At 45.2% G+C, this 19,206-nt stretch overlaps 1 protein-coding gene across 2 annotated transcripts in view; it reads left to right on the top strand.

The window, feature by feature from the left end:
- The window catches only part of ATP1A4 (ATPase Na+/K+ transporting subunit alpha 4), a gene marked incomplete at both ends in the record, with an annotated part of 30,079 nt that overhangs the window by 8,400 nt on the left and 2,473 nt on the right, over positions 1-19,206 (top strand). Inside the window, 15 exons of one of the 2 annotated variants that reach the window (XM_081122017.1) lie at positions 432-700; positions 2,452-2,650; positions 2,871-2,980; positions 3,142-3,293; positions 5,417-5,468; positions 7,064-7,253; positions 7,402-7,574; positions 10,710-10,840; positions 11,448-11,598; positions 11,912-12,080; positions 13,309-13,463; positions 13,619-13,742; positions 14,980-15,125; positions 18,612-18,742; positions 18,853-18,954. In XM_081122017.1, coding sequence (XP_080978143.1) covers positions 432-700; positions 2,452-2,650; positions 2,871-2,980; positions 3,142-3,293; positions 5,417-5,468; positions 7,064-7,253; positions 7,402-7,574; positions 10,710-10,840; positions 11,448-11,598; positions 11,912-12,080; positions 13,309-13,463; positions 13,619-13,742; positions 14,980-15,125; positions 18,612-18,742; positions 18,853-18,954 — 2,254 coding nt within the window. The remainder of the gene's footprint in view (positions 1-431; positions 701-2,451; positions 2,651-2,870; positions 2,981-3,141; positions 3,294-5,416; positions 5,469-7,063; positions 7,254-7,401; positions 7,575-10,709; positions 10,841-11,447; positions 11,599-11,911; positions 12,081-13,308; positions 13,464-13,618; positions 13,743-14,979; positions 15,126-18,611; positions 18,743-18,852; positions 18,955-19,206) is intronic. The other variant, XM_081122018.1, reaches the window with a different exon arrangement.

Below are 19,206 nucleotides of genomic sequence, written 5' to 3'. Positions count from 1 at the left end.
CATTGTCAAACGTCTCCTAGGGGGCAAATTGCCCCCAACTGAGAACCAAGGGGTTAGAGAATAAGAAGATACTGGAACATAGGACTCTAGCAGATGAGTAACCACTATTCCTGGGGATCTAGAAACTTTCAGTTACTGAGGGCAAAATAAGAAATATATAGACAATTGAAGATATTTAAGTGTAATGAAGATCTTTCCAATAGTGAAGACAATCAGGCAATAAAATTGGGTATCTCTGGAGAACTGAAATCTCTTCAGAGATTTTTTTTAGACTAGGAGACCCTTAGTTGTATAAGCTAAATATGAGGAGAATAGAACATAATGACCTCTCAGAGGCCCTTGAGTTTCCACCTTGTTTTTGACCACTGACAGCTTTTGTATTTACCGGACCCAACATCCTTCCCAACTGAGGCTTCCCCCTTCATCCGCAGGAACAGCCCGGGGCATCGTGATTGCTACAGGAGACTCCACAGCAATGGGCCGCATTGCCACCCTGACCTCAAGCCTGGGAGTTGGCAAGACTCCCATTGCTGTAGAAATCGAACACTTTATCCATCTGATCACCTCGCTGGCCATCTTCCTTGGCATCGCGTTCTTTGTGCTCTCCCTTATCTTGGGCTACGGCTGGCTGGAGGCTGTCATTTTTCTTATTGGCATCATTGTGGCCAATGTCCCTGAGGGGCTGCTGGCCACTGTCACTGTGAGTAGCCAGGGTAGGGTGGCCTCAAGGCACACAAACTGCTCCAGGGAAATGAAATCGCTAGTGTCTCTCTCATTGTCTAACCTCTCAAGTGCAGAGGACCCCTGATGTGTATACAGATGTCAAATCATTTAGCTTCCAGATTACTTTTACTTCCTCCAACCATATTTTCTGGTGCTTTCTTTTCTTAATGAGAAAGGAAGTGAGTTGCAATGCAGAAAACGTTAGAGGATAAGTCTTGGGGAGTGAATTCCAGTGTTGACTGGTGAACTTGTCCAAATCACTTACCTCCAGGCCTCAATTTATCCATCAGTTTATAGAGGAAGATTAATTTAGAATCACAGAATTTTATTGGAAAGTACTCCAAAGCTCAAATAAATTCAAGTTTCCAACAAATGCTGACTATCCTGTAATAAGTCCATGGGAGATGATGATTGTTTCTAGTCATGGGAAGCCCACCCCTTTTTTTCTCAGCTCATTTCATTGTTGGGTTGCTCTAGTTCGATTGCATTGTGTTAAGCAGAAATATAATTCTGTGTTTGGTCCCAGTTTTCCCATCTGAAGAAACACAAAATAAGTCAGTTCTCTCTCTTCTACAAACCACCCTTTAGATTTTTGACAGTAACCATTATGTTCCCTCAAACTCTCCAGGTAAGAGATGAAATAATAATCCCTTTCCTTTAGTTATATGGCACAGTCTTCAGGCCCCTTGTCCTGCTGATCACCTCTTTGGGGTATGCTTTAGTTTACTAAAATATAGATGAGAACAATACTCTGGGTGTGGTTGGACTAGCACAAAAACATCGGGACTAATGATATTATGTAAAGAAAACATAACCGATCCCATGATTAGAATTCTGCATTTACATAACCACATGCTAAGAATTCATTAGCTTTTAAAGCAAGCTTTTATGCACCTGATTTTTATCAAATGTGTATGGTAAACATGACTTACGGTCAATAAAAATCTGATTTAGCCCTGGCAGTGTTGCTCAATGGTTAGTGCACCAGCCCCTGCACCGAAGGGTCTCAGGTTCAATTCCAGTCAAGGGCATGCACCTGGGTTGCAAGTTTGATCCTCAGCACCGGTCAGGCGCATGCGGGAGGCAAGCAATCGATGTTTCTCTCTCTTTCTCCCCTTAGAGACTCTCTAAAAATCAATGAAAAAATACCATCCAGTAAGGATTAACAACAACAACAAAATCTTTTGGTTTAAATGATTCCTCAACTCCTTTTTAGTGCTGCAATATTTCTTCTCAATTTCACCCTCTCCATTGTTTTTTTAAAAACTATCAGTACAACCCCCACTCCACACATAGCATCTTACACCACAATAAAAGGTTAGCTATTGATGTGGTCCTTGGAAAGACTGGAGACTTGAGGAAGGGGTGTGGCCTGAACTTGAATGAAAAGATGCTGCTGAGTAGAAAAGATGAAAGGATCATAGGAGAGTGGAGTATTTCAGGGACAGTATGCTTTAGGGAGATCATTCTCTGTGATACCCTGGTAAAGGAATACACTCTGGTTTTAAAACTCTGCCTTGAAGCACAAACCAAAATCACTTTCTTAATTTCCTTTACTGTAGCCATAGATGGAGTTGTTGTTGTTTTTTAAGTAGGTAAGAACATAAGGGAAATTAGTACAAAAAATTTAAATAGCAACCAAAAGCATTTCAGATTTCCAAAACCCAATGTGGTGTGAATAGCCAATATTTTCTCTCCATTTATGCTCTTGCCTCTTCGTGGCCTTAGGTGTGTCTGACGCTGACAGCCAAGCGCATGGCGAGGAAGAACTGCCTGGTGAAGAACCTGGAGGCGGTGGAGACGCTGGGCTCCACCTCCACCATCTGCTCTGACAAGACGGGCACCCTCACCCAGAACCGTATGACCGTCGCCCACTTATGGTTCGATAAGACCACCTATGCAGCTGACACGAATGAAGAACAGACTGGTGACTAGTGGCATTGGTGGGCGTTGGGGGAATGTGACGAGTGAGCTGAGAGGGAAAGGTGAGTTCAGGCAAAGAAAAGACAGCTGGAAAGGGAGTTTGAGAAGGAAGGTGTGGAGGAAAGAAGATGTCGCTGTAAAGTTTTGGGGTACGGACAGGATGGAAATAACTCCCTGCTTTAAACGCTCCTCTCTCCTGCTCACAGGCTGTTCTTTCTCCCTAGGGAATGCATTTGCCAACAGTTCTGACACCTGGTCCATCCTGGCCCGAATCGCTGGCCTCTGCAACCGGGCTGACTTTGGGACTGATCAGGAGGCCCTTCCCGTAGCCAAGGTGTCAGGCCTAAGGGGGGAGAGGGCACCTCAGTGTCCAAGGTATAACCCACCCTCTCCCAAAAACCTCTTTCCTGGCACTCAGTGATTTCCCCAGGCGCCCCCTCCCCACTCTGCCCCTTTCCTTGTCCCGTGGGCTTATTACAAAACCCCACCTGGCAGCGCACAACAACAGGGGATGCTTCCGAGTCAGCCCTCCTCAAGTTCGTCGAGCAGACCTACAGCTCCGTGAAGGAGATGAGGGAGAAAAGCCCCAAGGTGGCAGAGATTCCCTTTAATTCTACCAACAAGTACCAGGTACAGAACCAACAAAGGTAGGAGAGTGATTGGGCGGAGATGGGCTCATCTTTTGGGCAAACAGGAGCTTTGTCTTCAACTCACCTCTGAGCAGTAGGATAGAGAGTGGGGCAGAGACAACCAGCGTGTGAACTAGGAAGAAGGCTCACCCCAAGAGAAGGTAGCAGGCCGGTGCGGGAGGAGCAGTGATAAAAGGGAGAGGGGCCCGGCCAGCGTGGCTCAGCGGTTGAGCGCCGACCTAGGATCCAGAAGATCGCAGTTTGATTCCCGGTCAGGGCATGTGCCCGGGTTGCGGGCTCGATCCCCAGTCGGGGGCGTGCAGGAGGCAGCCCATCAATGACTCTCTCATCATTGATGTTTCTATCTCTCTCTCTGCCTCTCCCTTCCTCTCTCTGAAATCAATAAAGATATATTTTTTTAAAAAAAGGGAGAGGGGTTCAGGCCTCACCAGAGCTCGAGACTACACCGCTTGTGAAGACAGCAAGGCACAAAAGGCTCTCTTAAAGCTGATCCTTGAATGTCTTGTTTCAGTCCCTGCAGCTGTTAGGAGGCATCTCTGTGGCTATTGCGAGATGAGCCACAGCAGAATCAGGCTGGATTTACAAGACACATCCCAGGCGCGCCTCATTTCATTAGTCATCAATTTCTTTTTTCACTCCATGCCTGCAACTCTAGCAGCTGCCATTGGGTAGGCGACCAGGGGCCTCCAGCATGTCTATAAATTTCATTTCCCAGGAGGATTTTGTCCCTTATCCAGGGAGGAGTGGCAAGGGAAAGAGAACTGTGGCGTGAGGGACACTGGTGGCACTAACAGCAAAATCCACGAGAGGGAAAGGAAACGCAGTATTTCTTTCCCACGTGAGATTCCGAGCACACTTTGAGGAAGGGGTGTGGTGGAAAGGTGGGAGTGGTGGCATTGCCATGACTGGAACTCTACCAATTAAGGTTTGAGTTCTATGGGACAGTTGTGATTTGCTCAGGAGAGTGGGATTCTCTAAGTTCAGGCACTACTGTAAAGGTCAGACATGTAGGTGCGCCAATAGACAAGGGAGACTCCCAAAAGTCAGTTTTGTATTTGTGTGTTAAAACACAGGTAATAGTCAATAGCGAAGACACGGAAGCAACCCAAATGCCCATCAATAGACGACTGGATAAAAACGTTGTGGTTAAAAAAAAAAAAGTTGTGCTACATATATACAATGGAATATTACCCGGCCCCCCAAAAAGAATGAAGTCTTATCACTGACAGCATGGGTGGACCTAGAGGGTATTACGCTGAGTGAAATAAGTCAGTCAGAGAAAGACAAATATCATACGATGTCACTTATATTTGGGATCGAAAGAATAAAATAAACAAACAAAATAGAAACAGACTCATAGATACAGAGAGCAGACTAATGGTTGCCAGAGGAGAGGGGCCTTAGGGGGACTGAGTAAAAAAGGTGAAGGGATTAAGAAGTACATTGGTAGTTACAAAATAGTTAAAGCATAGGGAATATAGTCAATAATATTGTAATAACTATGTATAGTGCCAGGTGGGTACTAGATATATTGGGGAGAACAGTTTGTAAAGTACATGATCATCTAACCACTATGCTGTACAACTGAAACTAATACAAAATAATATTTTTTAAATGATAAAACTATGAGCAGAAATTAGTGTATAAACATTTTTAAATCATAAAAAAATATTTGGAATAATTTTAAGCCAATACATTTGCAAACTTAGATAAAATAAAAATTTCTAGAAAAAAAGCACAGGTAATAGTGCTTGGGTTCACAGAACATATACTGAAATTGGAACGATACAGAGAAGATTAGCATGCCCCCTACAACATGCACATTTGTTAATAATTCTATATTTTTATATTTGAAAGTTGCTTAAGAGGGTAGATCTTAAAAGTTTTCATCACAAAAAAATATTTGTAACTGAAAATAATAATAAAATAACAAAAGCTATATAGATTTCTAAAAGCCCAATTACCTATATTTTCACATTGAATACGAACAACTAAGAGTTAAAGACCCATAGTTTTTTGTCTCAGCTGGCTTTTAGTCAGTGTAATAAGATAGGTCTCTGAGACTCCAACTGCAAACTTATTTCCACTTTTTTCTGATGTTTAGTGGCCTCACTAACCAGACAGGAATTTTGTGCTAGACGAGGCCTGATTAAAGCCTTTGGTCAGAAAAAATTAAGTACCTCTCCCTCTACATGATTCAGAATAAAAGCAAAACATAGTCACATTTGTTGGAATGTCCAAAAAAATAGCAACTTTACCCAAAATGACTATGTTAGTGCTTTTTTTGAGCTATTAAATATAAAATTCAAACAGCAAAATCTTCCCCCATGGTGCACCCAGCGTGCTCAGCAGCCTACCAGCGCCCAGCTCCAGCAGGGCTTGCTTGGAGGAGGCACCAGGAAAGCCTCTCTTGCTGCCTTCACTAGGGTAGTTAGGCTCCAGGTTACGAGGTGTTTCTTAGCCTGTGATCTTTTGCAAAGTTTGGTCCATTTCCCTCTCTGAGATGGAAACAAAAGAAAGAAGGGTCTCTGTTCTGATATTTCCAGATTTCTCCCATATTTTTATCTGTAATTTTCTATCAAGATGTGATTTTCCTGTGACCAAGGTAGCAGTTTATGTAGGCCTTGCTGTCATCCCCAATAATCGCCAATAAATAGTCTACAAATATGTATTAAGCACACAGAAAATTAAGCTCCTTAAACCTTTACAGCTTCTGCTTAAATAAGTTAAGGTGCTTCCTCTTAACTGCTTAAGCATATTCTGAATGTAACTGAACAGGGTTTCTTTTGGAAGTTTCTAATGGACCTTTTTTGCCCACATTACACACATGGGTTTCCCACGTTACACACACGGGTTTCCCACGTTACACACACAGGTTTCCCACTTTGCTTCTCCTTTGGGCAGTGCAGTCTGGCCTTCTCTGCCCCAGCTCATTTCCTTTCAATGCGCTAATTTTGTTACCAAACAGGCTATGTAGCAGGAATTTCCTGTGGATCATAAAAGGACCCCCACAGATTGTTCCTTTTCACAGATCTGAGATCAAGGGAAAATGCAAAACCAAAGTTGACCTTATTTCTCTCTCCTCCTTGGCTGTTGTCTCCTCAGGTTTCCTTCACATGAATATGCTCTTCCCTCCCCCCACGAGCCACACTGACCCTGACCCTCACATTTGACACCCCCACCTCCCCACCAACACCACGCAGCACCTCTCACGGGACTTCATGATTTTAAGAGAGTGCAGAGGGGACTGGAATGCCTAACCTATTTTTGAATTGTGTTTCACAGTTTTTAAAGTATTTTTTGCAAATATTAACTATCAAAAACTCAATGAAGTAGGCACAGCAGATCCTTTTACATTTTATCAAAGTCACTAAGGTTTTGAGAAGTCAAATGGATTGACCCGAGGCCATGAAGCATTCCAGCTGGCTCTCAGCTTTCTCTCCTGCCCACTCTGCTGCGTTTGCCAGCCCCATCAGGTTCGCTCTCTAGGCATCGAGGCAGGGAGGAAGCAGGGAAAGTGAGTGCGCCAGCCTCTGCCCTCAGCTTCCAGTGGGGCTGCGAAGATAGAGACCAACATGCAAACAATACCAGGCTGGAGGTGCCAGGAAAGCGAGAGAGGTGGGAGACCCTGAACGGAGGAAGGGCGCAAAGGAAATGGAGGGGCATGAGACAGGTTCCTGCCTGTTTTACCCTCCAAAACCTTTCCCTTGCTTTTTTGCCCCGACCCTGCTCTCCTGTTCCACCAACGTTTCCTCTCCTCTCCCTAGATGTCCATCCACCTCCGGGAAGACAGTTCCCAGGCCCACGTGCTGCTGATGAAGGGGGCTCCTGAGAGGATCTTGGAGTTTTGCTCTAGTTACTTTCTGAATGGTCAAGAGTACCCAATGGACAATGAAATGAAAGAAGCCTTCCAGAATGCCTACCTGGAACTGGGGGGTCTGGGGGAACGTGTGCTAGGTGAGGGGACTGTGGGAGAAGCCTTTGCAAGAATGGTATCGAAGTGGTTCTGATTTATGGGGTGAAAAATCAAGGCTGTTGGGGTGAGCGGGATAGGGACATACATGGCTAGACAGATGACTCTTGGTCCCTTCTTGTCTCTCCCCAGGGTTCTGCTTCTTGAATCTGCCTACCACTTTCTCCAAGGGATTTAAGTTTAATGTGGACGAAATCAATTTCCCCATGACTAACCTTTGTTTCGCGGGGCTCATGTCCTTGATCGACCCCCCTCGAGCTGCAGTGCCTGATGCTGTGAACAAGTGTCGCAGTGCAGGGATTAAGGTAAACTCTTGACCACCCCAGAAGCCCCACCTGTCAGGGATTGGGACAACAGCAGAATTGGTTCTTAATAATCTTGGTTTAATTAATTTCTTTTTCCTTCAGTTTAGGATTTTTAGTTTTAAGAGACTAGTGGTAAGTGTCCTCTATAGACTCCTGTCTTTCATTGAACATTAGAATCATCAAGGGAACTTTAAAAACCTGATGCCTAGGCCACATCCCAGGCCCATTACATTAGCAACTCAGGGTGAGACCCAGGCATCTGCATTTTTTTCTTTTTAAATATATCTTTATTGATTTCAGAGAGAGGAAGGGAGAGGGAGAGAGAAACGTTGATCAACCGCCTCTTGCACGCTCCCAACTGGGGACTGAGCCCACAACCCGGGCACATGCCCCGACCGGGAATTGAACCTCGACCTCCTGGATCCTAGATCGATGCCCAGCTGCTGAGCCACACCCAGCCAGGCAAGGCATCTGCATTTTTCAAAAACTTCCCTAGAGATTCCAATGTGCAAGTTTGAGAACCAGTGTCCTAGGACAGTGCTTCTCAAACTAATGTGCATGTGACATTGACACCTTCTATGTTTCTACCTGATATACTGGATCCTGGACTTGGGGGAGGGCAAGTTACAGTAGGGGAGGCGAGCATTAGGTATTTAAGGAGAGTTAGAGGTTATCTGTTAGGGCTGGTTTTACCTTAGACCTTGACTGTTGGCAATTTGGGGGCAGCCTTGGCCATGCTAAGTTCAATGATTGGTCATTAGAGTGGGAGCCAAGGAATGGACATAGGAAGTTATTTTGAGTGAATTCCCTAATTACTACTAGATGTTTGGGGTGATGCAATTCTTTGCAGAGATGGCATTATTATAACACATCTGCATAGGATAACCAAGTTTTCTTGATATTCCTCAAGGATCCTTTAAGCTTCCATATCATATTGGAGATAAATGAAGAAGGGCTTCATTTGAATGACCGAGCTTTGAAGTGGACTGTTAAAGTGAGGAATAACATTGTGGATGTGATCTAAAATTAAACTCACCTGGGAATTCATGGAAGTCCTGGGTTGGCCTCGAGCTGGCAGCCAAAGCAGAAGGCCTCCATGCTTTCTGGGCCAGTCCTTGTTCTGGGCACAGGTTTACAGGTCTTGTAATTTCTTACTTCCCCTGGACTCTAGGCTGACAGGAATTTGGCAGACTTGGTGAGGAATTGTGAATCATCTCTTTCCTTATAGGAAAGTGAGAGATGTATCATGTGTGACAAAATGTAATGGACACATGGGGGGTTGTCCCACAGGGTTGGGCTTTCCAGGGTCCACTCCATCGTGGTGTTGATGAGGAACTGATGCACATTACGAGGCTGCTGGAAGAGGTCTGATAGCATTTGCATGGCAGCAAAGTTTACAAGAAATGATTGTGGTCCTGGTGTTTCCCAGGTAGAACCATATGCGCAGGTTGGAATAAATGTGATTTTTAAAAAACTAAAATAACAATATTTCATTATATTTGCCACTACCTGAGGCTCTCAGTAGTATGCTACAAGCCCAGCCTCCTCTGAGGACTGCAGTAAAGCGGTGAGGGTCCACAGTAACATGGCCAACACTGGAATGTTTCTCTCAGAGGGATCCCATCTGGGGGACAAGGGTACAAAGGAACAAGAGAGCAGCTCGCAAGACTGCGTGGGAACATCAGAGGTATAGTCAGCATGAAGAACTTAGAAATGAAATTCTTTTAATACTTGACAAATTCCAGAAACTGCTAGATGCCCTTTACCTCAAAGGGAGCCATTCTCTGTAGAACTGCGCTTCTATTGTCTGCGTGCATCTCAACTCTCTGAAACTGTGTCCTAAGAACTCACTCGTGGGGTGACTGACTTTGTGTTTCTATTTCTCCAGCCTGGCATGGAGGTGGTACTGCCAGGAACTGCTACAGAACCGTCCATTTGAATGGCCAAACTGGGCTAGGTGCTAGGGATGTATCCGGACGATACACCTGTCATATAGGCCCCAGGTCACTATTGATGAGCCACTGGGAAGCTCAGGGCACTGTGAGCCTAAAAGGCATCACTGAGGGCTCAGTCTGAACCACATCTGGAATCTTCTAACCTTCTGTGAAGTTCCCTCTCACATCTTCACCAGTTATTCCACACTCCACAGCCAAGCGTGGTGAGGATCCAATGCCCCACAACCAAGCCGGGGTGCTGGAAACCAGTGGTGTGGGGAGCAGCTCCTAGTGTGACCCTCAGTCTCTGGAATCACAGCTTAGTCACACTTTGTCATCTTCCAGCGAGCCAGGGGTGCCAATATGGAATGATGAAGGCTCAGAGGAAAGCTTCTGAAAGGCTTATCTCCATTCTCTGAAAGTAAATAGACTGACTTTTCCAGGACCTCTGTTCCTGAAAGCAGCTGGATCATTCAGTCACAGTCAGATAGTTTCCTTCTCCCCCCGTCAGGGCCTGAAAAATGGGGTACTTGGGAACCATGGGCATTGTTTGTTGATGGTTTACTACGTGCTAGGCATTGTGCTAAGGCAGGAAATTTAACAAGGAGTCCTAGACATGGCCCCACCTCCCAGCGCTCCCAGCAGTGTGGGAGAGAGACATGTAAGCAGTCATCATGCGGCAAGTAGAGAATGCTAGGAAAGGACGGAGTGCGGACACCTGATCTTTGGGAAGGAATGGGACTAGGGCTGGTAACAGCTATGCAAAAAAGGGCTGAAATTTAGGGGTACAGGGAGGCAGTGGGGAAAAGAGAGGAAGAATGAGGATCAGAATGCACCTGGGCCTGAATGAAACTTTGTTCGGCAGATGGATTATTGCAGATGTTCCTTTATCACCACTTTGTTCTATGTGTAGGTGTTTCTGACTTTGAGCTTCTGAAGCAATTAAATGAAATTCTGAATATAGAAATACATCTAAATTTCTCATTTATTCCTGGAAAATCTAAAACCCAAATTGTCTTATGTTTTATGATCTAATGATCCTGACCCACCCCCAAGAGTCGAAGCACAAGTTCTTGGGAATGAGCTACTAAAACTTCTATGCAATGAAAGCAGTGACCTGTTAGTTCTTAGAGAGAAAGGTGAGGGATCCAGGACTTCCTTGAAGATGATTCTACTCCTCTGCTCTCCCTTCCCAACCCAGGTGATTATGGTAACAGGGGATCATCCCATTACGGCCAAGGCCATTGCCAAGGGTGTGGGCATCATCTCAGAAGGTTCTGAGACAGCAGAGGACATTGCTGCCCGGCTCAAGGTCCCTGTCACTGAGATCAGGTGAGACTTCTAAAGAACTCAGATCTGCCGTATTTTCTGCTATCATCAGCCTGCTTCACTAGATCCCACTTACTAAAGTTCTTGAAGGATCCTTAAAGATAGATGTGCAGGGTTTACATAGTACAAAATAAAATGTAATTGGAAAATGACCAAGTAGGTTTTCAGAAGACATGGAACAAAGAGGCAGAGAAAAAGGACCAGTGGTTGGAAAAGGGGGAGGGGATGGAATGTGTCAGTCTGGGGACAGTGAATGGTTGGGGACAAGTGAGGAGATTGGGTTGAAAGGAAAAACAAGGAGGTTGGTTAGGGGGCACCTGATGAATTCTCAACACTCTGAACTAAACTTTTAAAGTTCTTTTTGCGCCCTGGCCAGTACGGCTCGGTTGGAGCGTCATCCCGAGCCCTGAAAGCTGCCCGTTGGATTCCTGGGCCAGGGCACACACCTAGGTTGTGGGTTTGATTCCTGGTGGGGGCGCGTGTGCGAACCAATTGATGATCCTCTCATACATCAATGATCCTCTCACCCTCTTCCTTTACCTCTGTCTAAAATCAGTAAAAAAATAAAATCTTCTGGTGAGGTTTAAAAACAAAAACTCTTTTTGCTCAGGGACGCCAAAGCCATTGTGGTGCATGGCTCAAAACTAAAGGAAATGAACACAGAAGAACTTGCTAATGTCCTCAGAAACCACATGGAGATTGTGTTTGCTCGGACCTCCCCTCAGCAGAAGCTCATCATTGTAGAGGGATGTCAGAGGCTGGTGAGGAGACAAAGGAGCCTTGGGAAACCTGGCAGAAATCACGTGGGGTAGCCCAAGCCTCAACCAAGCAGAGGAATGTGTGCTGGGCTAGAGGAGACTCCAGAGAGCATCTCATCTGGAGCCTCAGAAATGGGCATCAGTTTGGGGGCTCCCTAAGAGTTTTAATATCTCAGGAGAGCAGGAGAAGGAAGGGCTAAGAGGCCTCCAACAAGCATGATTATATCAAGAAACAAGGGATGATGGAATCAAACTGATTTTTGGGACTGGTCTTGAATCTGCCAGTAATTACTTGACTCCCTCTATGCTTCTCCAGGGAGCCATCGTGGCGGTGACAGGAGACGGCGTGAATGACTCCCCGGCACTGAAGAAGGCTGACATTGGCATAGCCATGGGCATCGCTGGCTCCGATGTCTCTAAGCAGGCAGCCGACATGATCCTGCTGGACGACAACTTTGCCTCCATCGTCACGGGCGTGGAGGAGGGTGAGGAGGCAGTGCTGGGACTTGACACACAGACTCAGGTGGGAGATGGTGTGCACTACCCTCATTCCCATCACTCATCACCCAACTTCGAGGATCCTGTAAAGGCTGGGGGAAATCACTGTAAGACAAAATTTTGCAAACTAGGTTCAGTTGGTACTTAGAACATCACTATCAGAAGCCCTTTTTCATTAGATTGGGGGAAATTCCAGATTATTTAGGGAGACCAGGACTGTGCTGTAGTATTCTATAGTCTTTCTTCTCTCATAGAAATTCAAGCAGGTCCACAATAAATTCCAAGACACAGCCATACCCCTGGGACTACCTCATACTCCATCATCTCAGGAGGGCCCCCCCAGGGACCTGTTCCCTGAATGACATTGACATATCAAGATCAGTTGGAGCCTGATCTATAAATTGACTGCATGAGCCAAAATTATTACCCTCTTTCCCAGAGAATTCTGAAGACAATACCCATTGGTAAACAAGAGAACTCCAGAATTCTGCATCCCAGGCTCCCTGCTTTCTGCCTGAAGCTATCTCTTTAAAACCTATGACAATCCACATAATAGGAATAGTTATCATTTTATTGAGACCTCATAGGATCCTGACACTGGGGAATAAAAAGACATACATCCCTGTTCTCATGTCCTTTCATTTCTAGTGGAACAAGACAAACGATAAATTGTATAGTATATTAAAAGAAGATAAATGCAATCAAAAAAACAAAGCAAGAGTACAGGAAGAGATTAGAGTTTTTAAAGAGTCATCAGGGAAAGAATCAAGCCATCTTACAAGGCAGAAGGAATGAAGTTCAGATAGATGAGGGGTGCCCAAAGTTACAAGCCAGTTATGGCAGAAAATGGGATTGGAACCCAAGCCCAGGATCTTTCCACTTCAGCCTTAATCTTCTAGTGGCTTTTACACTGGTGTTCACAAACATCTCTAAGTATTAACCAGGCCCAACCCTGCTTAACTTTCGGAGATCAGATGGCATTAGCCATGTTGAATCCAAGAACAAAGAGTACACAGATATGACATGCTAATAAATCCTGGCTGTAATTAATAGTCATACAATTTAGAAACAAAACTGGGACCACCAAGGCCTAGGACCTCCAGACCCTTTCATGGATCATAACACTGCTTTGTAGTGGTCTCTCTGTCCAGGAGCTGGTTTGTGGGAGGTGTGTCCTCTCTATGCTTCTCACAGAAGGCTGACCATTCTCCCCAGGCCGCCTCATCTTTGACAACCTGAAGAAATCCATTGCGTACACCCTGACCAGCAACATCCCCGAGATCACCCCCTTCCTGCTGTTCATCATCCTCAGCATCCCCCTGCCGCTGGGCACCATAACGATCCTCTGCATCGACCTGGGCACTGACATGGTGAGGCCAACCTGGGACCCAGCTTGTGGAACTCCTGTGAAATGGACGGAGTAGTAGGAAGAATCTGTGTCCCGGGAGAGGGACAGAACTCGAGTTACTTCTGGGTTTTCTTCTGAACTTTGTGTCCCCTGTTACTCCCACCCTCCATTCTCCAGCTCCCGGCTATCTCCTTGGCTTATGAGACAGCTGAAAGTGACATCATGAAGAGGGCTCCACGGAATCCAAAGACTGATAATCTGGTGAACCAACGTCTCATCGGCATGGCCTATGGACAGATTGGTGCGGCCAGAATGAGGGGGGAAGGGAGTGGGGAGTGGTTGCACCTGTCTAGTCATTGGAGCCATCTCAGTTTGAAAGTCAGGAAGAAATTTTCTTAACAACAAACTGTGTTAGGCCCTGGGAACACACAGAACCATCAATCTGTGATCTGCCCTTAACCTAAAGTCCAGTCAGGAAGGAACAAACACACATAAGATGATAGCATCTTTCCAAATAATGAGCGCAGACAAGAGGATAAAAGCAAACAGGCTCACCAATCATAAGGATTGTTAGAGGCCTTATGGAGGAAACAGGACTTAAACTTGATGTTGAGAGAGAGGGCTTAGATTATCCAATGCATGGTTAAGTGTCGGGAACAAGAGGAGAGGAGAAATTTACATGGTTTGGTTGTTGAAGAGTGAGTAAATCAGTTTATTCCTGATAAAGGGTAGTGAAAACTAAGGCTATAAGCAACTGGGCCAGCTTTGAAATACATCTGAAAGCCATTAAACAAACTCCTTTGTTCTTGAGTTGCCAGGTGCAGTAGGTTGTTTCAGGGAGTAGAAAGAGGGATGGACAGCAAAGAGATTGAGGACAGGGGAGACCATCCCAATATCTGGAAGAGGAAACACATAGAAAAAGTACAGATTTAGGAGCCAGACCCATGTTTGAATTCCAGTTTCACCACTTACTACCTGCATGACCCTGGACAATGACTGAATCATTTTTGTGCTTCATTTTTTCCACTTATGAGATGTAAATAATAGTTTAGGCTTGTTGTGAGGACCAGTGTCCATGGCTACCTACACAGTGCACAGCTCTGTAGTTAGTAGGCTATTGCTGTGGTCCAGGCATGGGGAATAGAGATTTTAATTAAGGGAGAGACAAGGGCCTGATGGGAGAGAGGAAAGTAGAAGAGAGGACTTGGTGAGTATTCTAGTGTCAGAGGAAGTGGAGAGGAGGAGTCCAGCACTCATTGGGGAGAGGGAAGAAATCCCCTCTAAGATCCTTTCCAATTTTAAGATTACATGATTGAAAGATGACTCTGGGTTAGAGCTTAGAAACACACATCAGGGCTTGGAGGCCAGTCCTACAGAAATGATGGGATCAGATCATTGCTGGAAGAATCTTCAGCATTACAGCTCCACACACACCAACCTAGCTACAAGCACATCCCAGTCACCACCCCTCCCAAGGTCTGCCTTTTGAAGTCTTTCTCTGAACCAGGTTCCCTGTTCTGTGACTCTGCCACTCACAGGGATGATTCAGGCTCTGGCTGGATTCTTTACCTACTTTGTGATTCTGGCTGAAAATGGTTTTAAGCCTTTTGATCTGCTGGGCATCCGCATAGACTGGGAAAATCGGTACATCAATGATCTGGAGGACAGCTATGGACAGCAATGGGTGAGTAAAAGGGGTAGGGTAGTAGATAGTGACTAGTAAGAGTGAAGAAGTGACAGGGCCCTGGCTGGTATGGCTCAGTTGGTTGAGCATTGTCCTGTGAACCAAAAGGTTGCCAGTTTGACTCCCAGTCAGGGCACATGCCCAGGCATGCAGGAGGCAGCCGATCAATGTTTTGATGTTTCACTCTCACACCGTTTCCCTCTCTCTCCCCCTCCCTCCCTTCCTCTCTCTTTAAGAATCAATAAAAATCCCGGCCTGGCGTGGCTCAGCGGTTGAGCGGCGACCTGGGATCTAGGCGATCGGGGTTCAATTCCCGGTCAAGGCACATGCCCGGGTTTCGGGCTCGATCAATGACCTCTCATCATTGATGTTTCTATCTCTCTCTCTCCCTCTCCTTTCCTCTCTCTGAAATCAATAAAGATATATTTAAAATTAAAAAAAAGAATCAATAAAAACTCTTAAGTAGCAAATTTTTGAAGAGTAGGAGAATAGAGGAAGTAGATAGAGTCAATGCCTTATCTCCAGTCCTATATGAGCATCCTAACATTTGGCCTCAATCTCCAATCATGTCAGCAAATATTCTTCCCTTTGTTTACAATGACTTCCTTTGTGTTCATTCCTACTGTCTATCTGTCTGTCCTTACCTTCCTGTATCTTTTGGCTTCCTGGAAGTCGTCTTTGTCATGTCAACTTTTGGGGTCTGGTTTCTGTTTTTCTACTTTCTAACCATCATTACCCAGAAATGAGTGCTGGGTCCTCTCTCTCCTGTTATACTCCCTCCCTCCATGGCAGTTCAAATAATATAATTTCAAGTCCAAAAACCTGTTTTCTTTGTATATCTTTTCTTCGTCATTCTAAACTTTTTTTTAATTTTAGAGGGAGAGGAGGGAAGAGAGAGAGAGAGAGAGAGAGAGAGAGAAACATCGATTTGTTGTTCTACTTATTTATGCATTCATTGGTTGATTCTTGCATGTGCCCTGACAGGATGGAACCCGCAACCTTGGTGTACTGGGATGATGCTCTAACCAACTGAGCTCCCCAGCCAGGACTCATTCTAAACTTTTTAACCCAAAAGATTCCTCTCTGTAATAGTCTTTCCTAACAAGATGACTGAGGCACAAACTGAAGCCCTCTAACCAACATTATGTGCTTAAGAATTTTAGTATGTTTTTTGTATTTGTGACTACTTCTGTCCCAAGTTCTAAGACAGTGGGAGATGTGACACCAGTTATTACTAGAATCTTAGTACCGTAGAGGACACATAGGCTACTATCATCATTCTATAAATGAGGAGACTGAGTTTGGAAAGATTTAGTGACTTGCTCAAAGTCCCATGTTGAGTCCTAGAAGAGTTGGACTAGAATTCTGGATTGATTCCTGCCTGGCACTTTCCAACTTCACCATAGTACCTCCAACCAAGTGAATTGCAGGTTTCTCAAAAGTATGTTAAAATCTGGGGTGTTGAGCCTTAGCCTGCTTTGCTCAGTGGTTAGAGCATCGGTCTGAGGAATGAAGGGTCCCGAGTTCAATTCCAGCTGAGGGGACTTACCTCAGTTGCAAGCTCAATTCCCTGCCCTGGTTGGGGCCTGTGTGGGAGACAAACAAATCGATTTGTCTCTCTCACATCGATGTTTCTCTCTCTCTCCCTTCTACTCTCTGGAAAGCAATGGAAAAATATATCCTCAGGTAAGGATTAAAAAAAAAATCTGGGGTGTTGAAAAGATGCCCCTCAAACACACTTGACTTATACTAGCTGAGCCTCATGAGGTTATCAGATGTCAATGTTCCCAGCTGCCAATACTGCTCCAGGGTCTCAATCTTCAACTCAAGCCCTTGTTAGTTTTATATCTTGACACCATCTCCTTGCTGCCAAGGTGCAGCTTGACATATATTCATTTATAATAAATTAAAGGTAATGAAAATTAATTTGAAGTAATATCAAATCGCATCAACTATACCTTGAGGTATTGCAAAACAGTTTGAGAATAATTGCCCGGAAGCATCAACTCCATAAAGGCAGGGTCTATATCTTTCCCACAGCTGTGACTTTCAGATAACTGAGTACAGCGCTGTCCACCTTGGAAGTACTCTACGGACTACTTGAAGCAAGGATAGCTCCTTAGCTTCTAAATATCTCTCACCAGTAATTCCATTGATCACCACTCATTCACTCATTTAGCAAATATTTCTTGAGTATCTTCTATGTACCAGGCACTGCTTTGGCCCTAGGGACATGGTAATGAACAAAAATGACCAAGCTACTGCTCCTGTGGAGCATATGTTCTAGTTAGGGACAGGGGGTCAGAGGGGGAAACAGAGAATAACCAAATATAGAACATATTGGGTCAGGTGATGTTGGAATTGAGATATTAGAGTCAGTGAAATGGAAAGGTAGAGATAACGGTCAGAGAAAAAGCAATGTTTGACATTAAAATTACAAAGAAATTCTAGCTATTGAAAAGGACACTATCTGGAGTTTAACCATGGGAACAAGCAGCCCAGGGGGGAGTGGAGGACAACGCTGCTGGAGGAGGCGTGAACCCATGGTATTGGGAGGATCATCGACATAGATATTTAACTCTCCAGAAAGGAGAACAGTAGCATTGTTAGAGCAGCAATGAGTCAGTAGCTAAAGCCTTCAGGTGATGATGGGAGTAACTCGGTTATCAGTAGCTGTGCAGGGAAAGATAATGGTGATGAGATCTGATGCTCACTAAGGAGCTGATCTTTCTAAGTTCCATATGTGGCTCATTAATTTTCAGCCTTTGTTTTCTAAATCATTTAAGACTATATTTCTCTCCAAGTACAACTTTGACCACATTCCATGATATGTAGCATCTCATGACTGTTCAGTCCTATGTAGCTTCAAACTCTTTGTTCAATCTGCAAGTTATTTATAAACATGCTGTTACCAGTCTCATTTAGATGCACCTCTTCCGTGTTCCCATAGCCCTTTGTGATCTCTCTCTTGTAACTCACCTATTGTACTCACATATTTATCTTCCCCACTGAACTAGTACTTTCCTTACCTGTAAAGTGTGACTAAAAGAATGAATGAATGGAGGGACGCTGCCTCCTATCTGGTACCACCCTCAGGCATTCCTTTCCCCTCTGCGCTCAGATTCCCCTCTGGCCCCCCCTTCCTTACTGACTGATTTCCTCTGACTCTTCTTTTCTCTTGAAGTCCACCTTCTTCTCTTACACCACCCTTCTTGTTAACTTAGTACTGAGCCAAACTACGTGCCACTCACTGAACTAAGCATAGGGAGGGGACGCAAAGATAAGTAGGACATGGTTTATGACGATTTCAGTTAGGTAAGGGAAACAAACGACTCATACTATGACATGAAAAGTGCAAAGAGATTGATGAGCAAAGAGCTGTGGGAGCCTAAAGACCTAACAGCCTTGGGGTCTGGGAGGGCAGCAGAGGGAAGAAGCTTTTGGGGTGTGTCTGGATCCCTTCTGACGCTGCCCACCCTCCCCCAGACCTATGAGCAGCGCAAGGTGGTGGAGTTCACCTGCCAGACGGCTTTCTTTGTCAGCATCGTGGTGGTGCAGTGGGCCGACCTCATCATCTGCAAGACCCGCCGCAACTCGGTCTTCCAGCAGGGCATGAAGTGAGCGCCTCCCAAGGGTCCCAGTGCTCCCCCAAATCTGCACCCAGGGCGAGACCACTGTCCCTACCTGTCCTTCCCTGTCTCCAACACTCTGAAACATGTTTCCCCAGAAACAAGGTCCTAATATGTGGCATCCTAGAGGAGACATTACTGGCTGCTTTTCTGTCCTACACTCCAGGCATGGACTTGGCCATGCGAATGTACCCACTCAAGTAAGTAAGGGAGGGGTGCAAGTAGGGGGATCTCAGTGCCCAGGGAATATGTGCCTGACCAGGGAAGGCCCCACTGGGGCCACCTGGGTAAACGGGGTACACTCAATGCTGTGCGAAGAACTGCCTGTGCTCTGACAAATGCTTCTTATTTAGAGAGGGATTAGGGACTGTGCCAAGTGATCAAAGCCCCCTAGGCATGCAAATTTGCAGACTTCCCACAACTTCCAGAGTGGCATCTTTTTTTTATGATGA

The sequence above is a fragment of the Miniopterus schreibersii genome, assembly GCF_964146895.1.
Source record: "Miniopterus schreibersii genome assembly, chromosome: 19".
Taxonomy (NCBI): Eukaryota; Metazoa; Chordata; class Mammalia; order Chiroptera; family Miniopteridae; genus Miniopterus; species Miniopterus schreibersii.
The sequence above is the reverse complement of the archived record's forward strand: the minus strand, read 5'-3'. Positions and strand labels throughout refer to the sequence as shown.